The sequence below is a fragment of the Corvus hawaiiensis genome, chromosome 5, assembly GCF_020740725.1.
Source record: "Corvus hawaiiensis isolate bCorHaw1 chromosome 5, bCorHaw1.pri.cur, whole genome shotgun sequence".
Classification (NCBI taxonomy): domain Eukaryota; kingdom Metazoa; phylum Chordata; class Aves; order Passeriformes; family Corvidae; genus Corvus; species Corvus hawaiiensis.
Genome location: NC_063217.1, coordinates 33,874,674 through 33,899,985, shown reverse-complemented (window position 1 = coordinate 33,899,985; position 25,312 = coordinate 33,874,674). Strand labels below are relative to the sequence as shown.

The window sequence follows — 25,312 nt, the reverse complement described above, 5'->3', positions numbered from 1 at the left end:
GGAGGCGCCGATTGGTCGCTGCCGCTGCCCCTCTGACGCTGCCCGGCGCTCGCTTCCTGAGGCGGCGGCCCGCCCGCGCCGCCTCCCGTGACCCGCGGCCGCTCCCAGCTGGCGCTTCCCGGCGCTTCCTGGCTCCATCCCGCCGCAGTGAGCGGCGCTTCGGGGAGCACAGGCCCGGGACAGCGGGGCTCTCTTGTGGCCGGCCTGGGCCGCCCTCCCGCCGCCATCCTGCTGCCTCGCAGGCCGCCGTCTCGGGCGCAGGATGACCCCACCGACTCACTGGGACTTCCCGGTGGAGCTGTGCTGCCGGCCCATGGCGTTCGTCACGCTCACCGGCCTGGACGTGGTGTACAACGCCGTGCACCGCGCCGTGTGGGACGCCTTCTGCGCCAACCGCAGAGCCGACCGCGTCCCCATCTCCTTCAAAGTGCTGCCCGGCGACCACGAGTACCCCAAGTGCAGGACGAAGGTAGCGAGCGTCGCCGGCCCCGGCTGCGCCCCGTCCTGGCGGGGTCCCAGCCCGCTGCCCCAGCAGCACGAGCCGGCGGTGGCCCCGGGAGCGGGATGCGGGACTTGGTGGCTCCCTGCGGGGAAGGGCCGTGCGCCGGTGTGCCTGGTGTGCAGCCGGCTGGCACCGCGCTCTGCCGGACCCGGGCTGCCTCTTCCCCCGATGTTGGAGGGGAAGTGTGGGAGCTTCAAGTCAGGGAGACTGTGAGGGCGAAGGGGAAGCCGAGGGCGTTGTGATGGAGCGCTGTGAGTGCGTAGGAAACCAGGGTGCCCCAGCTGATGAACCAGAAACAGAGAAAGCCCGTATGGTTTATTTTTTAAAGTACTTGCTACTCTTCTACGTAGCATTAAGGCTCCTTGTAAAATTTGAGCTTTAATGAAACCCTGAGTTTAATTTTGGAGAAACTAGATACTTGATTTGAATGTATTCTGAAAAAAACCCAACCTAACCTATAACGCTTTTTAAACAAAATGTTTCACTTTAACTAAGTGAAACACAGCAGAAGGAAAATCTCTGCTATTCTCTCTGCTTTGCAATGACAAGCTAGGAAACAATGTCAATGAGATTAAGTATTGGAAAACTACATAATTCCATGATGCTGGCAAAGGCAAATAATCTAAACTGGTGTGCCCTTGTTCTGAGACCACTGTTTTCAATCGAGCCTAGTATTTCACGGCAGTGTATGAGATATGCTCCTGAACTTGACCATTTTCTCCAGTCTTCTGGAATCTGTTGTTCTTTGCTGTTGATATCTCAGATATCAGGTCCTGACGCCTGAGCTATTGAGGGATATGGCTTAATAGGAAGCAAAGGCTTGAGGGGAACAATGTTACAGGAAAGATGACAAACATATTCTTAAATGACAAGAATGTAGAGGCAATTCACTTTCTTCCGCTATAAATGTTTGTAAATGGATTTTGTAGCTTGCTTCAATATCCTCAATATTTTCAGAGGACATCCTATGAGTGGTATATTCCAAAAGGAATCCTGAAGACTGGTTGGATGAACAAACACCTGAATTTGGTTCCAGCACTTGTGGTGGTATTCTATGAACTAGACTGGGATGAGCCGCAGTGGAAGGAAAAACAGTTGGAGTGTGCTACTCGAGTTGAAATTGTCAGGTAGATTTTTTTCGCTTGGTTTGTAATATACTGCAAGCTAATATAAGTGTGAATTGCAAAATCTGTTCGCATTCTAGAACATATAATTTTTTTTTCTTAAACACAAATTAAGGGGAACTTGAACTTTGCTTTTTAATGTACAACTCACAGTAAAAAACTTTTTTAATGGTTTATTTGTAAAAATTACTTAAGTAAAAACAGCCCCTGAAATTTTACTTGCTAAACTCAGCACAATTGTTCTGTCCCAAAAGAGAGAAGACAGCATTCTCTGAATGATGGAGCATGTTGTTGTGTTTGGCCTTTACACCTATGTAGCATTCTTCCAGTGCTTCTATCTAGACTGAAATCTTATTTTATTCTGGTTATTCAGAAATAAGAAGTGAAGCCTTGACACTGTGCTATGTTGTCTTTATTTTAGGCAAAGTTTGCAGGGAAGAAATACCAAAGTTGCTGTGGTTTTGATTCAGAAAAAAACACCATTGCCCCCAGGTACTTGACAACTCTATGCACAGTTGTGGAGTTCTCATATTTCAGAAGGCTCGGTGGACTGAGCTGACTGGTTTGTCACATTATCTGTGGTTCTTCATTTGATGTCATCTACATTTATTAAATGCACTGTGACTGTAGGAAGGTGTAAGGATAGAGAGAGCATTCAGGGCAGTTGACCCTAAACATTTGATACTTTTATCCCTGACTTCTCCCTCTTAAGTCCAAGTGCATTTTTCGATACACAGGATCAAAGATGGTTTGTATAGTAATACATCTGACCTGCCTTCTTGTAAGCAAGTTGCATTTTAAACATTGCTTGAGATCAGGAAAACCAGTGAAAGCATTGAGAACTTAGAGGGAAGGGTATTTGGTACCTACAGAGGTTTTTCATCTTAACTTGGTTTTAATCAGTAAAATTTTGGAGCTATGTGGAGCTGTGAAATGTGATACACTTTAACCTTACATTTCTGTAGAGCTACTGTGTGCTTTCTAGTGTCTGGCAAACCATTTTTTGTTTTTTACTCTACCTGCTGTATGTGTTTGTTTCTTCTGGACGCTATTGTATTTCTCAAGACACAGGATATTTAATTCTGTGACAGATGAAAAACTTACATCATGCTTGTAGTTTTTTGCTAAAAACTGATAGAAAATTTCTGCAATGTGTTCTGCTGGATGAAGGATGGAGTACTCTGAAAGAAGTAGGAAAGAATGTGCTCTTGGTTTTATCTTTATAATTTTCAATACTGTTTAGATCTTTAGGTCTACCTAAGGTTCATAACCTGACCTTTAAGCTTTTAGAGCTAGTTTGACATGGCAGCACCACATACCACTTACTTGCGCTTTCCTTGACTTCACTAGGGGAAGATGTTATTGCATCAGAGAGGGCAGCAGCTTTATGTAATGCTTGTGACCTTTCTGGAAAATCACTCTTTGTACTTCCACACACTGATCATCTTGTTGGCTATATTATAAGGTGAGTGTAAACCCCTGTCTTGCTCTCTTTGCTGACCATGGGCTGGCTTACACGACACCAGTCCTGCTGGCACCAGATGGTGCACACTTGTCTCAAAGGGGAAGAGGGATCTCTGCACAAGAGTTAGCAGAGCTCACTGAAGGGGCTTTAAATTAGACTTAAAGTGGGAAAAGGATAAAACCAGTTTCACTAAAGATAAGCCTGGGATCGGCATGCCAGTGTTGGACTATAGGTGTGCTAGCGAGGGCCTTCATTCTGCTGGCTCAGTGGAGGTAGTGGATGGAAATGCATGCAGTGCTGTGTCCAGTTCTGGGCACCTCAGTGCGAAAAAGACATTGAGATGCTGGAGTGTGTCTAGAGGAGGGCAGTAGAGCTGGTGAAGGGTCTGGAGCAAAAGCTTTATGAGGAGCAGCTGAGAGAGCTGGAGTGTTTAGCCTAGAGAAGAGGCTCAGGGAAGACTTTATTGTTCTCTACAACTACCTGAAAGGAGGCTATAGTGAAGTACAGGTTGATCTCTTCCCCAGGGCTTCCCTTCAAGCCATAGGATGAGAAGAAATGGCTTAAGTTGCATCAGGGGAGATTTAGATTGGATATCAGGAAAATTTTCACCTTCACAAAGGGGTTATCAAGCATTGTTACAGGCTGCCTAGGGAAGCGGTTGAGCCACCGTTCCTGAAGGTGTTTTTAAAAGACACGTAGATACTGTGCTCAGGGAGAGTAGGATGGTTTAATGGTGGACTTCGCAACAGGTTTACAGTTGCATTTGATGGTCTTAAAGATCTTTTCCAATCTAAACAGTTCCATGATTCTAACAGAGGTGTTGAGAGAGGTTGTAGGTTGAGATGACTGCTATGTGGCACACTCATTGTAGACCAGCTGTGAATGTTTTACCTGTTTGCTGGAATTCTTTAGGTTATTCTGATGAATTCCACACAATTTTGTTCCTCTGTGAGGTTGAGTAATGACAGTCAGAGATGCTGCTTTTAAAGAAATATGATTAGATATCCTAAGATGTTCCCTTTCTTGAGTCAGGTAGAGGTAAAGTGGGCTTTTCTACTTCTACAGTGGTTTTGGCCCTGCTGGTTCTAAACGATTTTCCTTACAAATGTGTTCCTAGGTTTAACTCTTAGCAGGGTTTTGGTTTTTCCCTCCCCTCCACTTCATGATCTTGTCGTTCTCTCTTTCTATATATGCTAAGTGGCATCTATCTGGTTGCAAATATTATGTCTTTGTCATTTTATACATTTCTTGTGCCTTCTGTTTTCATATTTACACGAACTACAACTTCAGATAAATTAGGAAGGCCTTTCAGAAACAGATTGAGGAAAACTAGACAGTCTTGTGTAGATCTAAAAAGAAGGGCTCAAACTAAGGCAAATCGTGGTTTACTATAATAAGTTTTTATTTTTCCATATATTCTCAGGGAGAGTAGGGGTCACAGTCTGAGAGGCGAATTCTTCTTTCACCTTCATATTTATGTATGAACAGTATAATTCTCAACATTAATTGATGCTGTTATTGAATCCATGCTGCTCACAAACTGCCACTGGAATCGATCAAAATTAAGTAACCGTTACTTCTAGCTTTTCTTATTTTTTTCAGTGCTAAATTGAGAATATAACAACAGAACTGGTACTTCAGCCTTTGTTTCCTGCATGTGTCAGTGCTGTTGCATGTATTCCTCTCCTGGATTTGGATCTTGTTCTAGTTGATTTTACTCCTTACAGCTTGATCATACAGCATATGCTCTTTAGATCCTCATATATTGCATTTGGTGTTCTTGTCCTCTTTGTGTTCTCCTCCTGTGAGTTGCCTTGGGCTGTTTCTCTTGCAGACAAGTTCCACTGTTACCTCTGCAGCTGATGTAGCTGTTGATGTTTGGACAGAATGATGAAACCTAGTCTGTACCCTCATAATTTTATTTACTGCTGTTTTTTCCTTCCCACTCCTTCTCCCACAGTCCAGCAAATAAGATGCTGTTCAGACATATCCTGTGACCCTCAGCAAGGTTTGCTTGTTTTGTCTTAGGGCCATCTCTCCACTTTCTACTGCCTTGCAAAAATCAGAATAGCTTATCGTCAGACTATCTTAAATACTGGAGTTCATTGTATGAGAAGTTAGTATATAAAGCTCTCAAACTTACTTGTTGTTCTTCTTACTACCCCTTTTGTGAAAGGTTTTTGTCTGCAGACTTACCCTGTGTGGTGACTTAAAGAAGAGTTTAGTAATATCACAAGGTCCTTTGCCAACGCTGAAATAAACATGATTAAAAGTAACTTATTTTGAAGAACTTCAGAATTTCTTTGTATGTGGGAGAAACTTTGTGAAACTTATGAGCAACTTTGTTGCAGGTTGGAAAATGCTTTTTATGAGCATGCACAGACTTACTACTACACAGAAATAAGAAGAGTTAAATCTCATAAGGAGTTCTTGAACAAAACCACTCATCAGGTAATGTTACCCTATTTTGAAGTACTGTGGAAATTATATCGCATGCTAAAACATGAAAATAAGAGTTTGTTGCTTAAAGGTTTTTATTCCCCCCTTCCAATTTGAGGTGTTCTTTCTTAATATAGGAAGTAAATCTGGTTTTATTTTCTGCAGTTTAAGCTTTTATTTTGGTTGGGTTTTTTCTTACATTTGTCTTCCTCACATCTTCCTCAGAAGAGCTGCAGGCCAAAATTAAGTTCTCAAATTAAAAAAAGAAAAACTTCTCACTTATCTACATGGTTTAACCTATTTGAGTGGAGTATCTTAAGTTGTGGGATGTACTTCCCTTAGATATTTTGTACTCACAGTTGCACTTGATTTCAGTTTTTAACTTTTGCTTTTCAAATCCACTCAGACACATTATGTTCTGTTGTGATTGCCAGCTTCCCTCTCTTGGAAGCTGGAATCCAAGTGGTGAGCTCCAAACCACAATCAGCTCTGTTGGCATAGAGATTTTGAGGTGTTACAAAGCCTCTCTCTTGTGCCAGAGTAACAGGCTTTGAATAGATGAAATCTGTTGAAAGATCACTGCTGTGTCATGGTGGCAGAGAGAACTATTAGGAAACAGTTGCACAGTCAGTTTTTCAAGTCAAGTGCTGTGTTATGTAAACCTCTGAAGTTACCACCTGTATCTCTTTGTACGTAACAAGGTGTGTCTGGGTGTTTGTGAATGATGTACACTGGTTGTGTTTTGCAGCTTTTGTTTGTTAGACACCAGTTCAAAATAGCCTTCTTCAGTGAGCTGAAACAGGATACACAGAATGCCCTCAAGTAAGACTTGTGTTATCTTCCCCCATCCTCTCTACCCCAAATTACTGCTAAGCCATGAACTGTGACAGATACTTTCCTGAATGCAAAATTATTTAAACGCATACGTAAGGGGGGTAAGTTCTTCACTGGGAAGAATGCTCTGATTGGAAGACTGTTTCTCACTGTCAGCAGTCCTGTTCTAGAACTTTATTGCCATGTGTGATTTAACTCTGATTATTCCTGCTTAGGAATTACAGAACTGCATATAATCTTGTGCATGAATTGAGGGCTCATGAAACAAACATGCTGGAAATCAAGACCATGGCAGGATTTATAAATTACAAGGTAACAACTGTACTTCTAGTCATTGACAACTGTTACTTAAAAGAAAAAAGTTGATGCACCTTTAACAGGGAAAGGCTGTAAAGTTCCATTTTATATTGCTTTTACAGAGATGGATTAGAAATAGTTATCATTGGAACACCAGTTATGCTCAGACTTGCAGAGACTTCTGAATTCTACACAAAAGAAAGATCCTTAGCTGAAGCCTGGGATTATCTTGAAGGATTTGAGTTCATTTGAGATGCAGTCTTCTGAAAGACTAGACTCTAACTCTCACTCTGTGCAAGGAAAATGAACACCAGGGCTGCTTGTTCCTTGAATGTTTTTGTCTTCTTGCAAAGATTAGGCCAATATAGTTCAGTTGCTTCTTGATAGGAGGAAGAAAGTAACTGTCTAAGAATCAGTCCATACTTCTGTGGTATTTTGGGGGCTTTTAGGTAAAGCAAAACTATCCCACCATTTACAAGAATCTTGGAGTTGGATTCCATCAAATTCCATTTGTGGACTGCAGGCTTCAAAATAATGGTCTTTCTAGAGGCTCTGAAGATCCCTGTTATATTTGGCAGTGAGTTATGCACTCTTCCCTTGATGTCTTGGGGAAGAAGGGGATGATCAATAGTATTAGATGAAATAGAGCACCACATTGTTTCAGGTGTAGTACATTATGGTTTATATCTACTTTTCTCTCTCTGTTTTTTATGCAATTTTTGCTCTTCAGAAATATGTAAAATAAGTAGGGGGAGGGTGTGGGGGGGGGTCGAGTGCTAATCCTTAGCAGCCTAACAGTGGCTTTTCATCTTATTTTTATTTTTTCCTAGATCTGTCGCCTCTGTTTTCAACATAATACTCCACTGGATGCTATTGCACAGTTCAGGAAGCATATTGACCTATGCAAGAAAAAAATAGGAAGTGCAGAACTGGCTTTTGAGCATGCAGCTTGGATGTCTAAACAGTATGTTTTTGCTTAGTAGTGTCTTAGATAAGCAGTGAACTTCAAAAGGTTTACTTTATACAAAGTATAAAGTAAATATACAAATACACAAGTTCTTAGTTCTCTAAGTGATACACAAGAACATAAAATACACTGTTGTTCTGTTTTGCATCAATCATTAACTACTTTTCTCTTTGAGTGAACAGAATATGACACAAATGCAGCCATAGAACTTAGACGCAAAAGTTCAGAGAAGTATAATCTGTCTTAAGAGTAACCAGAACTTTTAATTGTAGGGTACCTTTCGGTTCAAATTGCTGTTCTGTACATAATATTGGTTATGAATGTTTTTTTAACAGGTTTCAGGCTTTTGGTGACTTGTTTGATGAAGCAATTAAGCTGGGATTGACAGCCATTCAAACTCAGAATCCAGGTTTCTATTACCAGCAGGCAGCCTACTATGCACAGGAACGGAAACAACTAGCAAGTATGCTTTGTAACCATGATGTAAGTTGGGAGGGGAAAAATGCTTGGTAATTAACCAGATAGTGAATTAGCTAATGTAGTCTTAAATGGAAGTGAGACAATCTGTAATATGTGTAAATGAAATCCATTTCATTTCAAAGGGTATGTGTCTTTGTGATGCTTGTTAACATTACCTGTATTTGTTATCTATGGAAAAAGTTGCCCCAGAACAAATGCATTTATTACAAATAATTCTGACATGTTTTAAAATTTTTTTTGTATACTTTCTACATCTCTGGATGCTGGAAAACTCACTTTGTTTTTCCAGTATATTTATATATGCACTGTATCTGGTGGCTTATAGGAAACAGAGAAACAAGAGCATTAGTATATGGGGGGTATTGTTTTGGTATTTTTCTGGCACCTACCTGGCAGAAAATGAAACATGAACCCTTTTAATTACTGTATTTGAATTTACAGTCCTCTGTGACATATCCCAGTCCAGACCCCCTGGAAACGCAAACTGGAGTGCTTGACTTCTATGGGCAAAGAGCATGGCGGCAAGGAATATTAAGTATGTTTCTGTGTCTTGCATCTGTGGAGTTTGCACAAACTTATTTAGCTGCTTATCCTGCCAGCTGACTTAGTGGGCATCAGCACATAATCCCTGTTCCACTGAGATGGATGCAGGGCTGAGGCCTCACTCTCCTGTCAGCTGGTGGTATGACTTGAACAGGTGTCAGTTGGAAGCACAGGAAATGTGCTTGATCTCTAGAATAAGTAGAAAAAGGAACCTCAGGTTTTACAGGTCTTCAGCAAAGTTGCATAGGTGTACAGCAGCTCTGCTGCTGCTTTGTTTCTATTGCTGCCTAAGCTACCTGTAGTCACCGTGATGCAGGAATCTCTGACTGCAGTGAAATGTGATCCTGGAAAGAGAAGTCAGGGAACTGGATGCAGCAAAAATAATGATGTTTGTGAACACAATTGTTATAAATTGATCCTGCCATCCGTGCTGTATCTTGTCAACTGCACATGGCAGCTTGGGACTGGGGTTTTTGTTGTTCTTCTGGAAAGGTTTTTTTGGTTTTGAAATGGATTGAGAGGATGCAATGACTGGATTTTAGTCTAAGAAAGGAATTTGATTTTCCTGTTAAGGAGGATGTTTCCTCAGAATTTCAGACTCGGCATTGTAACAGCTTTGAACTATATATGAATGTATATACAGTTTTGAGATCTTCATTGTTGTCTGTGGTTTTACTTCCCTTTCTCCCTTTCCATTTGGTCTTCTATATTCTCTGCATATTCTCTGGGCTTTGCCACTTTATCGCTGCCCTCTTTTAAAGGTTTTATTTCATTTACTGTCGATACAGTACTGTCTAACCTCTTTCATCTTGCAGTCTTACTGTTCTAGAATTACTTAGAATCTACTGGTGAGGTTAAACAGTTTAAGATGAAGAGAAACTTTACGTGTCAATATATTAAAGTTTGGGGTTTTTTTTATTCCAGCAAGAGTTTGTGGTCTTTTAAAGCCCTATACAGTTCTTAATACATTGGATTTCTCTATTGCTATAGAAATATAAGCTTGAATCCATACTTGAGATCAGATTGGAAAAGGGCTAATTTGTCTTGACATACGCACTTTAAACGTTAATAGATGCAATATAAGGACTAGGTGGTTTTACTGTAATTTGCTGATTTTGGGTAGATTCTTTTAAACAGAGGGAAAGATAGTTCTGTTCTAGAATTTCCCTTCTAGGGAGATATATCTGCCTGTGAGGTAAAAGAATGTGTGAGTGTGTTTGAGTTGAAGCTTGCATTGCATATGCTCACAGTATAAATAGTTCCCTTTGGGTCTGGACAGAATTCCAGTTTCATGGATTTTTTCATTGTCTGATGCAGGCTTTGATCTTTCTGATCCTGAAAAGGAGAAGATGGGGATTTTATCCCTACAGCTAAAAGAGAAAAATGTCCTTCATTCGGTAAGTTTTATTCTTAAAAAAAAAATCTGGTTTTTTAACACGACCCTGATGTTTGCATATATAATGATATCAGTAATGGTTTTATCTGCTAGGAGCTAATAATCACTTTGTTGAGTAATGCTGTCGCACAGTTCAAGAAATACAAATGTCCAAGAATGAAAAGTCATTTGAGTGAGTATAGATAATCAGATGCATTTTTTAAATTGGATTTTGCAAAGGCTTTCAGTAATGATCTGTGTTGTTGTGGTTTTTTTTTTTTTATCAGTGGTTCAAATGGGAGAAGAATATTACTACGCTAAAGATTATGTCAAAGCTTTGAAGTGAGTATCTTTCATGACTGCTTCTTTTACATGCTATCTTCTCACTAAGACCCCGTGACTGCGATGGAATAATGTTGGAAGCTCGTGTAAGATGCTCCTTGTATCTGGCTGTGATTGAAGCACAAGCTATTGAGTCTATGAACCCCACTTATATTAAAGAAAGCAAAACAGATGAGTCAGTTATTAGAGCATAAAAAGTTCCTGCTCTGAGCTGTTGTGGGAGTTTGCCATATTGGGCAAATATTATCTATTTCTAGCTCACTGATTGAGTGCTGTCTGTCTGTCTCTCCTGTTTGAAGTAGAAGAGATGTATTTACTGTTGTTAGTAGCTGACTGCACTTTACATGGAAGAGAAGAGAGGCTGCAATAAGCAGGTCAATTTGTTTCAAGCCTGATTGTTCTATGAACAAGCATTTTTTTATGTTAGGTAGATTTTTCTGAGGTAGGCAGAAATCTTTGTCTTAAATAGTTGAGAAGGGTTAAAAAAAATCACTTCTCTGCTTTGCTAGTAACAGCGGTCAGTATTAGGAATGTGTTAACGTGTGTGGTTTTGCCCGATAATGATTGATGCATGTGTTGTGGATGTTTGTAACTCTTGAAGGGAGTAGGGGATAGGAAGTAGGAGAGAAAAGAAACATCTTGGCTTAAGGAACATTAAATTTCTTCAGTTTGGAAGGGGGTTTGGTTTGTTTTTCTAAATACTTACTGCATATTCAATAGTAAGGTGTATTTTTAATGCAATACTGGACGAAGGCACTTCTGTCCAGTTGCTGTTTTGCTAGTTCTTTATGTGAAGACAGATGAGTTTTCTTGTTGTTCTCTTGTGAAAATTTTTCTAGCTCAAACTAGAAAATTCAGGGAATAAATGTTTCTTTATCATAGTTTCATGCTGTTTGCAACAAATCATTGCCATGTATGAATAGTAGACTTAACTTTAATCTAGCACTTGTATTAGTGAAGAAGAATTTTGTCTTAATGATACCAAATAAATGCAAGCCTCTAAAAATATTGGTGAGCATAACTTGTTTTCTCTCAACTTTGCTGTGTTGCAGGCTCTTGGATTATGTTATGTGTGAATATCGCAGCGAAGGATGGTGGACCCTCCTCACTTCCATATTGACAACAGCACTCAAATGTTCATATCTGATGGCCCAGCTGAAAGATTATATAACCTATTCTTTAGAGCTACTGGGTAGAGGTATTCTTTTAAAAAATACACTCGGCCTATACAGAAAAATTTAAGTACATGTATTTTGAAATATGACAAATCATTGTCAGACACAGTGCTTATTACAATGCTTCAAATTATTTGACTACAAAGTAACTGTGTACTTGTGCTGGATTTTTACTACTTTCTGCGGTACACTGGAGTTGAGTTTTCTTTCTCTTCTACTATAAAATTCCTTGCATTCAAATAGATTCTGTCAGGATATCTGAGACAAAGTTTCATTTGAGACTGTTCAAATAATGTAACAGGAACTTCCTGAACTTTGGGATGGGAAAGAACTGTAGTATAGCTAAAAGAGAAAAGCATTTTTTTTCTAATAACAAGGCTAACATGATTTTTCTGGGCTTTAATGTCCCAAATATGCTTCTCCCAGACTTTTTATAGAACTCCGCTGATGAAATATGCGTGTGGGATGTTTTAGGGAAAAAACGTGGCATAGGATGGCTCCACAGTAACAGTGCAAGCACTCTGGTCCATGTAATGCCTGCTCCTTGCCATGGCAGAAATAATCCTTTTGGGCGCTAAATCGCTAATATACCACTATTACAGCTGGTGTGGTAAAAATGGGTTTGCATCTTCTTATAGCTAACCAGGCTACTCTGCTTTGTATTGAAGAGTAACAAATGGTACAAAGCCATCTTTCTTCAAGAAAAGAATGCTTATTTTAAAGAGTCCTTGTTTCTTCCTGTCACCATCTGTAGTTGTTTTTTCTAGTAGTATCTGAGCTGGCCTCTTTGCATGTTCCAGACTTTTCTATGCTTTCTTTTGTTTTTAAATATAAACAATAAGAAGCTATAAGCATTATCTTCTGGGGCTTTGCTCCAATAAATCACAAAATGGTTGTCTAACCAAGAAATATTTCCCTTGGTTCTAGCGAAAGTAAGAGGAAACATTTAAAATGGGAATGTACTTCATTACTGGTTAGACGGATGTCAGAATTTTTTTCCCAGGAATGTGATATGTGAAAGATGCAATCTGAAGGAAAGATTTATTGTTAAATTAAAAAAAAAAAGTAGAGACCCTTGCTTCTGTCTTGTAATCTTTGTTTTGTTCTGTTTATTAGCATCTACTCTTAAAGAAGATCAGAAATCTCGAATAGAAAAAAATCTCATAAAAGTTCTAATGGTAAATGGCAGAACTCCTACTACTCCCTTTTAAACAGTCCTAAGAGTGGTCAGTGTCTGGTACCCTTCTTTTATTGTTCTCTGTAATCTTTTGCCTGCATACAGAATGAAAGCCCTGATCCTGAACCTGATTGTGACACTGCTGCTGTGAAAGCATCACAGAAATTGTGGGCTGACCGTGTTTCCTTGGCAGGCAGTAATATTTTTACAATAGAAGTCCAAGATTTTATACCATTTGGTAAGTAAGAAAGCAAATTTACACCAGATGATAAATTTGGATGTAGTTATACCTTGAAAATGACTAATTAGGATGAAAATACGAAGGGTGTATTAAAGCCAGCAACAGTGCTCCAGCATTGCTCTGTTCCTTGTCTAAATCTACAGGATAAGAAATAATGAGAGAAGTCAGTGATCTCTTATCCCTGATACGGATTACTAAGGAATTCTCTGCTTTTTGAAAGACTTCTGACATTCTGGTGTTCTTTGAAGTAGGACTCTGAGGAAAGAGGGCAGAATGTTTGCAAATACTCACTATTGAAAAGAGGGCATGAGTGACATTCGAGTGTACAGGACTGTCTGCTTTCTGCTGGATATCTGCATCTCCTCTCTTCTGCGAAGGTTTTAGCCAAGTGCTGAAAAGTGCCTTTCTGTGACAGTGTTAGTAGCCAAATTTGTCCCACTTGCAAAAGAGAGTTCTGAGAGTATACACAGCCCAATTCTTGCCACAATTATTTCAGGAGTGTGCTTCTGGAATTTAATGTTATAGTTTATGTTTAACACCTACTTCTTGTTTCTCTTTCTTTTTTTTTTTTTTTTTCCTTTTTTAAATTCCAGTACAGTGCAAAGCAAAATTTCTTGCTCCTAGTTTTCATGTTGATGTTCCTGTGCAGTTTGATGTATACTTGAGAGCTGATTGTCCTCATCCTATCAGGTTCTCTAAGCTCTGCATCAGTTTCAATAATCAGGTACCTATGTTCTAACTATATCTGACCTAGTGATAGAAACTGATAATAAGAATGGAATAACATTTTAGTGTTTTTAAACATTAAAAAAAACCAAATTTTTTTCCAAAAAACTACGTTAATACTTAAGCTGAAAGGTATTTGGTTTTTTTTATGTATTATCTATCACTTTTGATGAGTACATTGATACTGGAATAAGACTCTGAAATGTGGTCTGATCAGTTCGTCTGTTGTATCTGTTTTTTTCTGTGAAGCTTGCTAAAGTTTCAGAAGGATCATTTTAATGTCTTATTTCTTGAGATTCATGAAGTTACATTAGTATAAAGGATATCTTGTGTCAGAGAATTGCACTGTAATTACTTGCTGGTCTAACTTTGGTATTGTGAAAAGTAGGAAGAACCCATAAAATTTGATCCAGTAACACAGAGCCTTAATATTTGCTATATTGCCATTACTCTCTAAAGATGTCTTCAGTCTGAATGTATCAACTTTTTTCACCACTCCTCCATTGTAGGATTACAACCAATACTGTGTTGTAGAAGAAGCCTATCAGAAAAGTGATATTCTAGAACAGTCATCACAAGGAACAATGTGCTTAGTGCCTGGCAAAACAAGAAAGTTCTCTTTCAAATTTGTTGCAAAAACTGAAGATGTAGGAAAGAAGATTGAGGTTTGTCCATTTGTTTTGTACCCTTCTAACTGTTACATACCATGAACTCAAACTCCAGTGTGCCTCTAATCTGGCACCAGTTAAAAAGTCGCTGCAGTTCCGAATGTGTGAATTCTTGAAAGTGAGTATCAAGAGTGAGTGAAAGTATTGACAATGACAAAACACAAAGAAAATCACAAAAACTGAAGAATTGTTTCAAGAATTTTTTTAAACTTTTAAAAAAAATATATATGCAATACTTAAAAAAAAATAAGTGAGAGGTGGTATAGCACTATGGGAGGGTAGGAAATTGCAACCTATTACACTGCTTGCACCTGAACATGAATACCTTTTCCACTGCTGTTTCATTAAATGAAATCCTGGGGTGGTGAGGTCCTCAGTCTCCAAGCTGTCAGAAGCTTTTTGATGGTACATATATTTATGATGTTTGTGTACATTGGAAAACTATCTTCCTACAATAGGTGGTCAGAAGACTCACCAGTTGGTGTTTAAATTTGTGTCTCTCAGATCACTTCTGTGGATTTGATCCTGGGGAGTGAATCTGGCCGCTGTGTGATTCTGAACTGGCGAGGAGGAGGGGGAGATGCTGCCTCATCTCAAGAAGCCTTGCAGGCAGCGCGGTCCTTCAAGCGGAGACCTAAGCTTCCAGATAATGAAGTGCACTGGGACACTTTGACTATTCAGGCAAGCACTATGTGAGTAACAAGTTGGAAGTACGTATATAATGTATCATTGTGAGTCTCCTGTGAAGCCCTGATCACTCTGCTTAAGAAAATAGAAGTCTTGTTTGGACTTCTTCATACGAGCCTTTTAATATGTCTTTGCTTAACTGGGGATAAGATAGACACTATTCAGTTCTTTAGGACTCTTGAGGCTCCAGATAGCTAGAAGCACAGAAAAAGCTTGCACTGATCTCTGAGCATACCAAGTACAGTTTAGTTCTCCGCCTCACCTAACTTTGCCAGGCAGGCTTTTCCCAGATTTTTTGCAATTTAGGAGGTGTTACTGTTCTCTTACGAAAGCCATCACACAAGAATCCCCAAGAAACTTAATTGGTATTGAACTTATTAATAATGAAAAGAATGAAATTTGATTGTGGTTGATGCAGGTCCTTTTTTTCTTTCCTTACAGAACATCTGAACCATTCATGCTTATTACTGGGGTTCCAAACTGGTCTTTTTTTATCAAGTTGTTCCCATCATGTTGTTTTTCAGGAGTCTCACATCTCTTAGTTTAATAGGCCACCAATTGTGGGAACTCTCTTAAACAATAGGATGTTTTAGCCTCCTTTAAACTAGGCTTAATAGCATGCTGTTTAAGAAACATACAATAACTGAGTCTTTTCTCTTAAAGGATTATTTCTAGAGTGCCGAACATTTCTGTTCAGCTCCGTCATGAACCCCCTGCCCTGACAAATGAAATGTATTGTTTGATTGTGACAGTCCAGTCACATGAGGAGACAGTGGCCAAAGATGTCAAGCTTACAGCAGGTTTAAAGCCAGGTATTTGGGGTTATTTTCTTTTAATCCAGCAGTCTCATAATTGTCTCCTTGTTCTGGATGCAATGCAGAGAAATATAGTAAACTGTTTTCCCACAGTAACTAAAAGCCAAACCAAAGTGAAAGTTGGGAATGATGAAATACCAGTGGTAAGAACAACAGCTAACAAACTGGTTCAGTTATGATTATTTTAGCCACTGGTTGTCTGTGGTGCTTACATGGATATTTTCAGAATCTAAATCTTTTCAAGTTTGAAAGTAAATGTGGAAGCTTTTGTATTCCTTTCTAACTTTTTATTCAATTTGCTTGTAACTGAATTTTTTTTTACCCAAAGAGAGATAATTTTCTTGCTGAGCTGAAAGCACTAGACACTGCTAGATAAATGTTTTTTAAGTATAGACTTAGTGGGTTTTCTCTCACCCACCCTGCTTTTTTTGTTTTCCCTGCCCTGGACAACATGGTTTGGTTTTTAAATCACTTGAAATTTGGGGAGCAATGGAGCACTGAGGCAGTATTTCTTAGACTGCAAAGGAAAAAAATGCAGATATTGTATGTCTAAGTCCTAGCTATCTGTACGTAGATACTGCTGACTGTTTCCAGCATGTGAAGCCCAAATGTTATACTCAGTACACCTCTTTGTAGCAATTGTTCTAAAAGATAAAAATATTTTTAAGCCACTAGCATATAGGATGCTATATGTTCTGTATATTCTGAAGTAGAACCACATTTCTATACAGTTGTATGGTTCATTAAAGTCAGTTCTTGAAACTTGTTTAATTGGATGTTTGGACTTGGCTCCTTAAGCAGTGTTTAATAGACGGTCTTTGTTTTCCTTAGTTTTCTTTTTCCTTCCTCAATCTTAACTCTTTACCATGGGATATGCAAGGTCATTGTGGGCTTGCTGATTGCATTACAAGAACAATTGAAATCTGACATTTCAGTTATAGGGAAGGTGATGTATTTTCCACAGTTGCAACTCTTTGGCAAGGTGGGGCTTGTTTTGCTTTGAAAATTATCCCATGTAATTGCAGTAATGCCATTATTCTAGTTGAGCTCTGACCGAAGAATGGTGTCATTTAACATGTATACATTTCTTTTTATGTATGTTTAACACTGACTTGAAAGAAAAGTTTTAAAAATATGTGAAATCATTAAACCGTGCTCTTGAAAACAAAAGAATCGTGGAACAGTGAAACTTCCTTTCTACTTCATTATAGAGTACCAAGAAAAACTTGGATCACATAATCCTGTTGTGTTGCATAGATGGTAGGGAACATCTAGATATGATGTCTGATTTTTGAGATTTTTTTTCCTGGCCCAAAGAGATGAAACAATAAACTTGCAAGGGTGTAAACGGTTCAACTTAGATTTGACAACACCTTAAAATTTTTTATCTTCTGCTGGCACTTTTGAAAGATTCTCTCAATGAAATGAACTGTGTTAATTCCTCACGCATTGCTTTTTGAGATTGTTTATTCTTTTTAGTTATTGTTTTCATGCTTTAGTGATGTAAGCCTGTGTGGATATGAACACTGTTTTTAATCCTAGGGCAAGATGCCAACCTAACTCAGAAAACTCAGGTGACTCTTCACGGAACAGACACATGTGATGACTCTTTTCCTGCACTGCTTCCTGATATCCCTGTAGGAGACTTGCAACCAGGGGAAAAGGTCAAGGCTTAAAACCTTACTTCTATATCATACTTAAGAAAACAGGGACCAACTAATAAAAGACTCTCTTTGATAGACTTCAGTTTACTTTTGGATTTCTGAATGAATAAATTAAATACTTACGGCATATTTTACCTACTGTTTACATGTAGTTTAGTATTCCTTTAATGAGATCAACTTTAGGACTAAATTGGAGAATAAGATATGTTCTGGGATTGATAATACAGCTGGGAGATATGAAATAAGGAGGCTAATTTCAACTGCTGATGAAATGCACTGCTAAATGGACAGTAGATAATAGTCAGCAAGTGTGATTCAAGATGGTAGAGGATCAAATATGCAGGCTTTGCACTAATCTGAAGTTCTGACTAGTAAATTAGAAGTCGCTTATGTCATATATTACACAATTATGGTTCTTTTTTTGTATTGTTAAGTAACAGACAAGCATCTGGAGCAAGCAAATCCAGTGAAGCAGCTGGAGTTGTGCTGCTATGGTTAAAATCATTCACTGCATGATCCAGATCATACATTGTAGGAGATTCATTATTGTCAAAATAATGCCCATTCAGCTGTTGTCCTGTTGGACCAAGTCAGATGATTAACAACTTTTGGACAGCTCTAGGCCTAATTAACGTAGTTTAGATATAGCTCATACAGTCTCCTTTATTTTGCAGCTGGAAAAACCAATATACATCCGTTGTGGAACAGTTGGTGCAAGAATGTTTCTGTTTTACATTTCTTACTTAATCAACACTGTTGTTGAGGGGAAGGAAATCCTCTGCAGGTGTCACCGGGTAGGTTTTAAAGATGAACCATTTGCATTTTATGCAGATGAATTTGTGAAACACAAGAGATACTCTAAAATCTGTAATTTCTAGTATCTTAAAAACCTTGCCCGAAGATAGAATAAATACTAAATCAGCAGTATGGCAGCCCTTATTAGCATGAGCAGTTCCATAATTATTAGCAAAAGAAAAGTTTTCTGTATCAGTCTGTAAATATCTTTAAAAATATGTTCTTCCCTGGGGAGGATTTGGTTAAAATAATGGTTAAAAGTAACTTTACATTAGTAATCTTTGACATCAAGAGCATGGTCTTAAGCTGAATATAACTTTTTTTCCTCTCTTCTTGCCATCCCTTTTGTTACCTCTACAGGATGAAACTGTAACCATAGACACAGTATTTCCTTTTGATGTTGCTGTCAAATTTGTCTCCACAAAGGTACGTGTTTGAAAAGTTGTTCATGTTTTGGAATCACAGCACTTTGGAGTCACGCTCTGTTTAGTTAGAAATAGTCAGAGCCTGTGTGTGTGTCTTGACAGCTGGAGCACTTGGACAGAGTATTTGCAGATATACCATTTTTACTGATGACGGACATCCTGAGTGCCTCTCCTTGGCCTCTCACTATTGTAACAAGCCAGTTACAGCTGTCAGCTTCCATGACCCCAGTAGATCAACTGGAATCTTATGTGGAGAATGGTAAGTTTTCTTAGAGTGTATTCTCTATCAGTAGGATACTTTTTGTATAAATTGGGAGTAATAAAGGGGAACATTTTAAATAGTGTTTGTTTATTGAACTGTAAATAGAAGACAGCTGCTTAATACTTTAGTTGCTTGCCAGAATACAACTTGGACAGCAGCATGCTTTAAAATGTAGTTCTGCTTCACTAGGTCAACTAAATAGACTTGAATGATGGTTGGTAAACAAAAGTCTAAATGTAACAAACATAACGGAAAGCACCTGAAGTACTTTTGAAATGCAACTTCTTAGATATCCACATGAAAAGATACTCAATATTTCCAATGTTTCTGGGCTATATATATACCTTCTGTAATGCAAACACTTTACCATGAGAGAGAGGCAGTATGCAAAGGCCAGTGATCCATGTCCATGATTGCAGTCACAAAACTGAAAAATGTGAAGGGTAGGTTATAAAGAACAATCAGTAGTAAGCATCTTTCTTTTAATATTACCACAGTTTAGTAACTTATTACTTAAATTTTAAAAATTTATCTTGAAGATCTCAGCCATTAAAACTGCATCCATTAAAGAAGTGTGTTAGCTTTAAAGTTAAATAAATGGAATACTTAATAGTAGAGCTGACCCAAAATGTTCCAATGAAACATTGTCTTTGCATTTGTGGGCTCAGAGATGTGAATTATGTGTTCTATCAAAACTTTGGATCCAATGAGGTATTCTGGGTGGCTGCCTGACTGTGGGGCAGCTGTCCACTTGTGTAATCAAGGACTTGCAAGGCTCTTGTTCCTCTGTAGATTCAAGGGTTGCCTGGAAAAAAGCAATTCTTTCCCAGGTTCTTTAGTCTTCAAACTCTGATATTTCATCTTCAGCTTGTGCTTCATGGCTTCTGATTGATGCTCCTAAAGAGCTAAGTGCCAGGACATGTGAACCCTGTAGGTATTGACCATTCAGCTGTCCATCTTTTGGTCAATGTGGGGTTTTTTTTTAATATGAATGATAAATTTTGAAAGACTGGAACCTATTTTCTTAGCACTCTTTTAAAATCACTCTCTAGGTGAAAGGGTACTTTTTTTTTTAGTTCATTTGAGTGGAGCAAAAAGAAAAGAAGAAAAAGTGAAAACTCAGTTTCACTGAAAAGCCAGTAGGTTTTTCTTGTGTTCCTTCTCTTCCCCAGCTCTCATCCATTTGAGAGGGAGAGGGAATGTGTCCATGTTCATTTTAAGTTTCAAGCATCAGAAACATCTTATGCTGATGTCTTGGAATTTGCTGTAGAAGTGTAGAATTTGAATTGGCATTATTTTGCTTTTTGTGTGTGTTTATGAGCTCTAAATTTGCAATGACTCATTTTATGTGTACATTATGATGCCGTTCAGAAAGTAAAGTGACATATATTTGTATGTGTTACCCTTTCATGTATTGGAATACTTCACAATCTATTGGATTTATACATTATGTTGATATACTTTGCAAAGATCTTCAAAGGCCTTTCTGGCTGAACACTTGTGTTTGTGTCATATTGCATTTCTAGACTTGGTGGCTTAGGCTGTTATTATGCTTTTATTTTAAACAAAATCTTGCTGATAGTTGTTTTACAGACAGGTGAGAGTGCCAGTGAGTGCTTTTGCCTTCGATGTCCTCCAGTTACTAATGCTAGTGGAGTGGCAACTGGATGTTATGTAATTTCCTGGAAGAGGTAAGCATCTCTTGGCCTTGATAAGGAGAGGAAGTAAGCTGGTTTGTTTTTAGGCATGAGAGTGAGTTGTTGGTTGTGGGGTTTTTTGCGAGTGGGGAGGAGTGCAAAAAACCAAAAAAACAGTTTTGTGTTTTCCTGTAACAAGCACTGTCTAGACTTTGGACCTACTAATTACTTCTTAGTTTGTATACTTGATACTTTATACAGTATAATATTCAACATGGTCTGCATTTGACTTTTTCCTGCAGAAGTTCACCTGTGGAAAGTGTACCTGTTGTAAACACAGTCATCACTCTACCACATGTGATTGTAGAGAGCATTCCCCTCCATGTTAATGCAGGTAATATTAATTTGGCAGCATACATTTCCCAATTAGAATTTTTAGGACTGCCAAAATTTTTACAGACCCCAGAGCTTCCATTTACCGTAGCGAAATACAGAAAAGTGGTGCTGAATATTATGGAGCTAGAGAAAGAAAGCATACCATCGCTTAGACTGCCTCAAGGCTTGCTCTTCTTTCCCCACTTGAAGGGAAGAGGAGGTAGGTAGTTACACAAATGTGTTCCCCTAAAAGCTGTCAGTGGAGCTGACATAATACTCAGCCTGTGTTACGTGGCAGCACAGCAGCTAGAGTTACCTCTGTTGATGCTGCCTTCCCGGCAGGTTTCTCTAGATGCCTATGGCAACAATTGTTCCATCCACCCACATGCTGGGTGCATCCCAGGAAGAAACAGACTGGAGAGCTGGAGATGTTTGTTGGCAGGTGAATTGTTTCTCTTCTAGCACTTCACCTGCACTAGAACAGGGGGGATTGAAATGCCCACCAAACACACATAATTCCAAAGTTTTCCTTGGCTTGGTTTTATTTGTACTGAGATTCTTCCACTATCCTATCCTGCTACACTTTGAAGGAGCTTCCTGACAGTATCTGATTAGATTCTAGTAAGCTGAAAATAGTTAGCAGCAACCAAAGTGACTTCGTAGTTAGTACCATTGGGCAGTCTTAGGGCAGCTGGGAGGTTTGTAGCTAGATGTTGAAGAAATGGTACTGAAAAACTGTAATGAAATTGCGTTCTGTTATTTAATCTGTTTCTAAAAAAAAATTGTCAGAAATGCTTTAGATGCCTAGTTCTTGTATCTTTTTTCCTTAATTTTTCACTGTTTTTTTCAATAGACTTTTTTTTTTTTTTGAGTGGAACTTGAAAATGCATTTTGTATTTGAGATTACTTATTTTCTTTCCAAAGATCTGCCATCATTTGGTCGAGTCCGAGAGTCCTTACCTGTCAGGTATCACCTGCAAAATAAGACGAATTTAGTCCAGGATGTGGAGGTGTCCGTGGAACCCAGTGATGCCTTCATGTTCTCTGGCCTTAAACAGGTACAGAATTGTCACATCCACTGATCCTGCTGGTTTATCTGGTAGTGAAGAATACATTGATTAGACTTATACAGGTGTACAGAGAGGACAAACTCATTGTTTTTTAGATGTTTAAAGTATGGTAAATTCTGTCTGGAAGAATATATGGATGCAGACTCCATTTTTAAAAGGCCTAGATGGAAGCCTGACTTGGAGCTGTTTGTTATGTCGTGTATGGGTAATGTGGTGTTTCAGTGTAGAAGCAATGGTTTAACTAGAATCAGAAATTAGCTGCATTCTTTCCAGCTTCAGAAAGTAACCAGTGTATAAATAGAAAGTGAACAGGGCTTTTAGATACAGAACTTACTTACGGTTGTGGCTTCCTTTTTTTAAGATCCGATTAAGAATCCTTCCTGGCACGCAGCAGGAAATGTTATATAACTTCTATCCTCTGATGGCTGGGTATCAGCAGTTACCTTCTCTTCATGTTAACCTGATGCGGTTCCCAAACTTCACCAATCAGTTGCTCAGACGTTTCATACCGACACACATTTTTGTAAAGGTAAGGCTGTGAGGAGTGACTTGTGTTTAAATGCTCAGATTCTGGGGACAACCACCCCAGCTCTGTTCAAAGCTGAGTGTCTCTAAGCAGACTAATATGTCCAGCTTGTAACAGGGTTACTTGCTTTGAACAATCTTGTGTTGTGCATTGGTGTTGTCAGCCAAAATCTTTAGGAAGTCTCTTTCAGTGCAGCATGTATTTGGTTACTACTAAATGAATGAGCTGAATGTGCTTGTCCTGTCCCTGTTGTTCTGTTCCATGTCTCACTCTGTAAAATGAGTTTTAAGGTTGCGTCTATTTTGAGCATAGCAGAGTGAGCTAAATATAATCAAATACTTTTAATACCATAATTTGTTGCACTTCTGAAAAAAGAAGTGTTTGAGCAACCCATATGACTAAGTTCAGAGACACTGTAGCATCCCACACCTCCCTAAATAACTTCTAAAAACACGTTCTGTCAGTGAATCAGTCTAGATTTTTTTTTTTCATAAGTGGTATAACTCTGAAGACAGTTAATCATGCCATGAAAAACAGGTCTTTTGACTTTTTGAGAATCATTTAAATCCATATGCCCAAAACAGTGCTTTCTCATTCCACTGCTGCTCTCTCCAGAATATTTTGTTCATTTTTTATTCAGACTTTTAACAAGCAAGGAGCCCAAAGACTTGTTTATATGATTTGAGAGGAACTTGTTCAGACATCTGTAATCATGTTTCTAGGAAATGGGCATGGCATTATTTCAATTTTGTTTTAAGCAAAAGAGATAGGCAGAACTTACTTTTTGAGTATGCTGTCAGTCACTGGCTCTTCTAGATTGGTTGTCAAGATGTCCTCCTAAGTAAATAGAAGAGGAATTTTTCCTCAAAAGTGTGGTGTTCACAAAACTCCTGTGGACTTTCAAGCTTCAGAATTCTTTGCTTTTGCTTTGGAATTGTCAGAACCTCAGAAAACCTTATTGTAAGGATGCCTTTTCTTCTTTAAAACTTCTTCCTTGCTCTCTCCTATCTCTAGTGATGTTGCTTCAATTCCTCCAAGAAACTGTCAGTCTCATTCCTGTTTTACACATTGATAATTAACAGCTTTCTATGCTGCAGTAATGCTCAGAGCTCTGATCAGCCAGGCCTTGTGCTGTGCTGTGCAGATGTGTATGGAGAAGGCATTTAACAGGGCAGTTGAGGAGCTGAGGCCTCTACCAAGTCCTCACTGGGCCAAACTGAAATTCCAGTTTGATGTCCTTTGTGCCACTACTTGAAACCTTTAGAAGTAGGATAAGCTTAATGCTATACTTGGGTACCAGAGCTACACTGACAACACAGTGTGTTGCAGAGTTAGTTTCCTAGTAGTCTGTCTTTTCTGTTTAGGTGTGGGATATTTGGTTTGGTTTTTTTGAGGGGAGTTTGTTTGGGTGGCTTGTTTTGGTTTTGTTTTTTTTTTTTAATTCTCTGTCTTTATTTTCTTAAAGCCTCAGGGTCGTCAAGCAGATGACAACTCAATTGCAGCTGCATAACTTGGAGACCTGTACCTCTGCACTTAAAGAAAATGGGATGTTGCACAGAATATGTAAAGCTCACTTTGGAAACATGGCTTTGATTAAACCATAAGAATTAAATTTTATTTTGAAATTACAACTCTTAGCAGAACTAATGTTAAAAAAAAAAGCTCGTGTTTCATAGACTTCTTTAAGGAATAAACATGTGGGGAAAGCTTGGTGCTTTATTTAATGGGAACATTCTTTTGAAGTTAATTTTGAATGTCAAACTCTTAAAAGTATTATTGAGGCATATTAAATGTCTTGAGTATTTAAGTGAAGAAATGCTAATTCATTTGACCAAAACTGAAAGATGTTTTCACAGTTAACAGTTCAAGTGCAAGGTTTGTATTTACTATTAGAGATTTACAACATTGAAAATTATCATTTTTTACAGAAGTTTGTCCTGTGCCACTTGTGTTGAAGACAGAGCAGGTTGTGCAGTAGCACCGTAAATGACAAATGGTTGCATCGTACTGTTGCAATTGAGCAGCTTACTAATCCTTTAAAACCATAACTCTCAAAAGGCACTATTTCTCCTGGGTAAGCCATACATCTAATTTTGAATTCAGCAGCTAGTCTAATGAACAGAGATTCATTCATACCTGTTGGACTATCCAACCTGGAGCTGATGGGGTTTGGGGTTATTTTTACACACACAGTTTCCAGATTAAAGACATGTCTTGATAGTCTCCTGCTGTGTGAATTTAAAAAATAGACATCCTACTGTTGTACAGCTCTGGACGAACTGGTGTTTAAAGTACAGTAAATTATGTATATATAAAAATTGCATTGTGAAAATTTGCTTTGTTTAACTTTCTAAATAATTACATTTTGATTGCTTGGGAAATACCTTATTTATTGTCAAAGTGAAGTTCTAATAAACTGCTTGTGACAGAGTACTTCTGGAACTGTCCTTAACTGCATTGCTTTCACAGTTGTTTCATAATTCTGATCTCACTTGTGGACTGATGCATCCATCTATGGCACTGAAGTTCAAAATAACATCTGTGAAACTTGAAGGAAAGCATGAGTAAAGTCCTGAAAAAATACATGTGAGGATATACTGTTTTTCCATGGAGTGCAGAGGTAGCTGAATTATGAGGGGTTTTTGCAATGTATAGGTGGGGATAAGAAGATGACTGACTAACTGTGCCAGGAAGAAGAAAT

At 38.6% G+C, this 25,312-nt stretch overlaps 1 protein-coding gene across 1 annotated transcript; it reads left to right on the top strand.

Moving 5' to 3' along the window:
• The first annotated feature begins 70 nt into the window (after positions 1-70).
• Positions 71-25,044, top strand: TRAPPC11 (trafficking protein particle complex subunit 11). Its single transcript, XM_048303629.1, has 29 exons — positions 71-469; positions 1,460-1,629; positions 2,048-2,118; positions 2,977-3,091; positions 5,443-5,542; positions 6,279-6,352; positions 6,580-6,676; positions 7,492-7,625; positions 7,964-8,111; positions 8,550-8,643; positions 9,969-10,048; positions 10,141-10,219; positions 10,314-10,368; positions 11,421-11,566; positions 12,660-12,721; positions 12,826-12,958; positions 13,555-13,685; positions 14,197-14,352; positions 14,860-15,047; positions 15,706-15,854; positions 17,400-17,521; positions 18,196-18,315; positions 18,677-18,742; positions 18,844-19,000; positions 20,586-20,694; positions 20,943-21,034; positions 21,940-22,073; positions 22,447-22,614; positions 24,077-25,044. The coding sequence occupies exons 1-29, from the start codon at positions 263-265 to the stop codon at positions 24,119-24,121; spliced, it is 3,402 nt and encodes a 1,133-aa protein (XP_048159586.1). The 5' UTR covers positions 71-262; the 3' UTR covers positions 24,122-25,044.
• Positions 25,045-25,312: the final 268 nt, after the last annotated feature.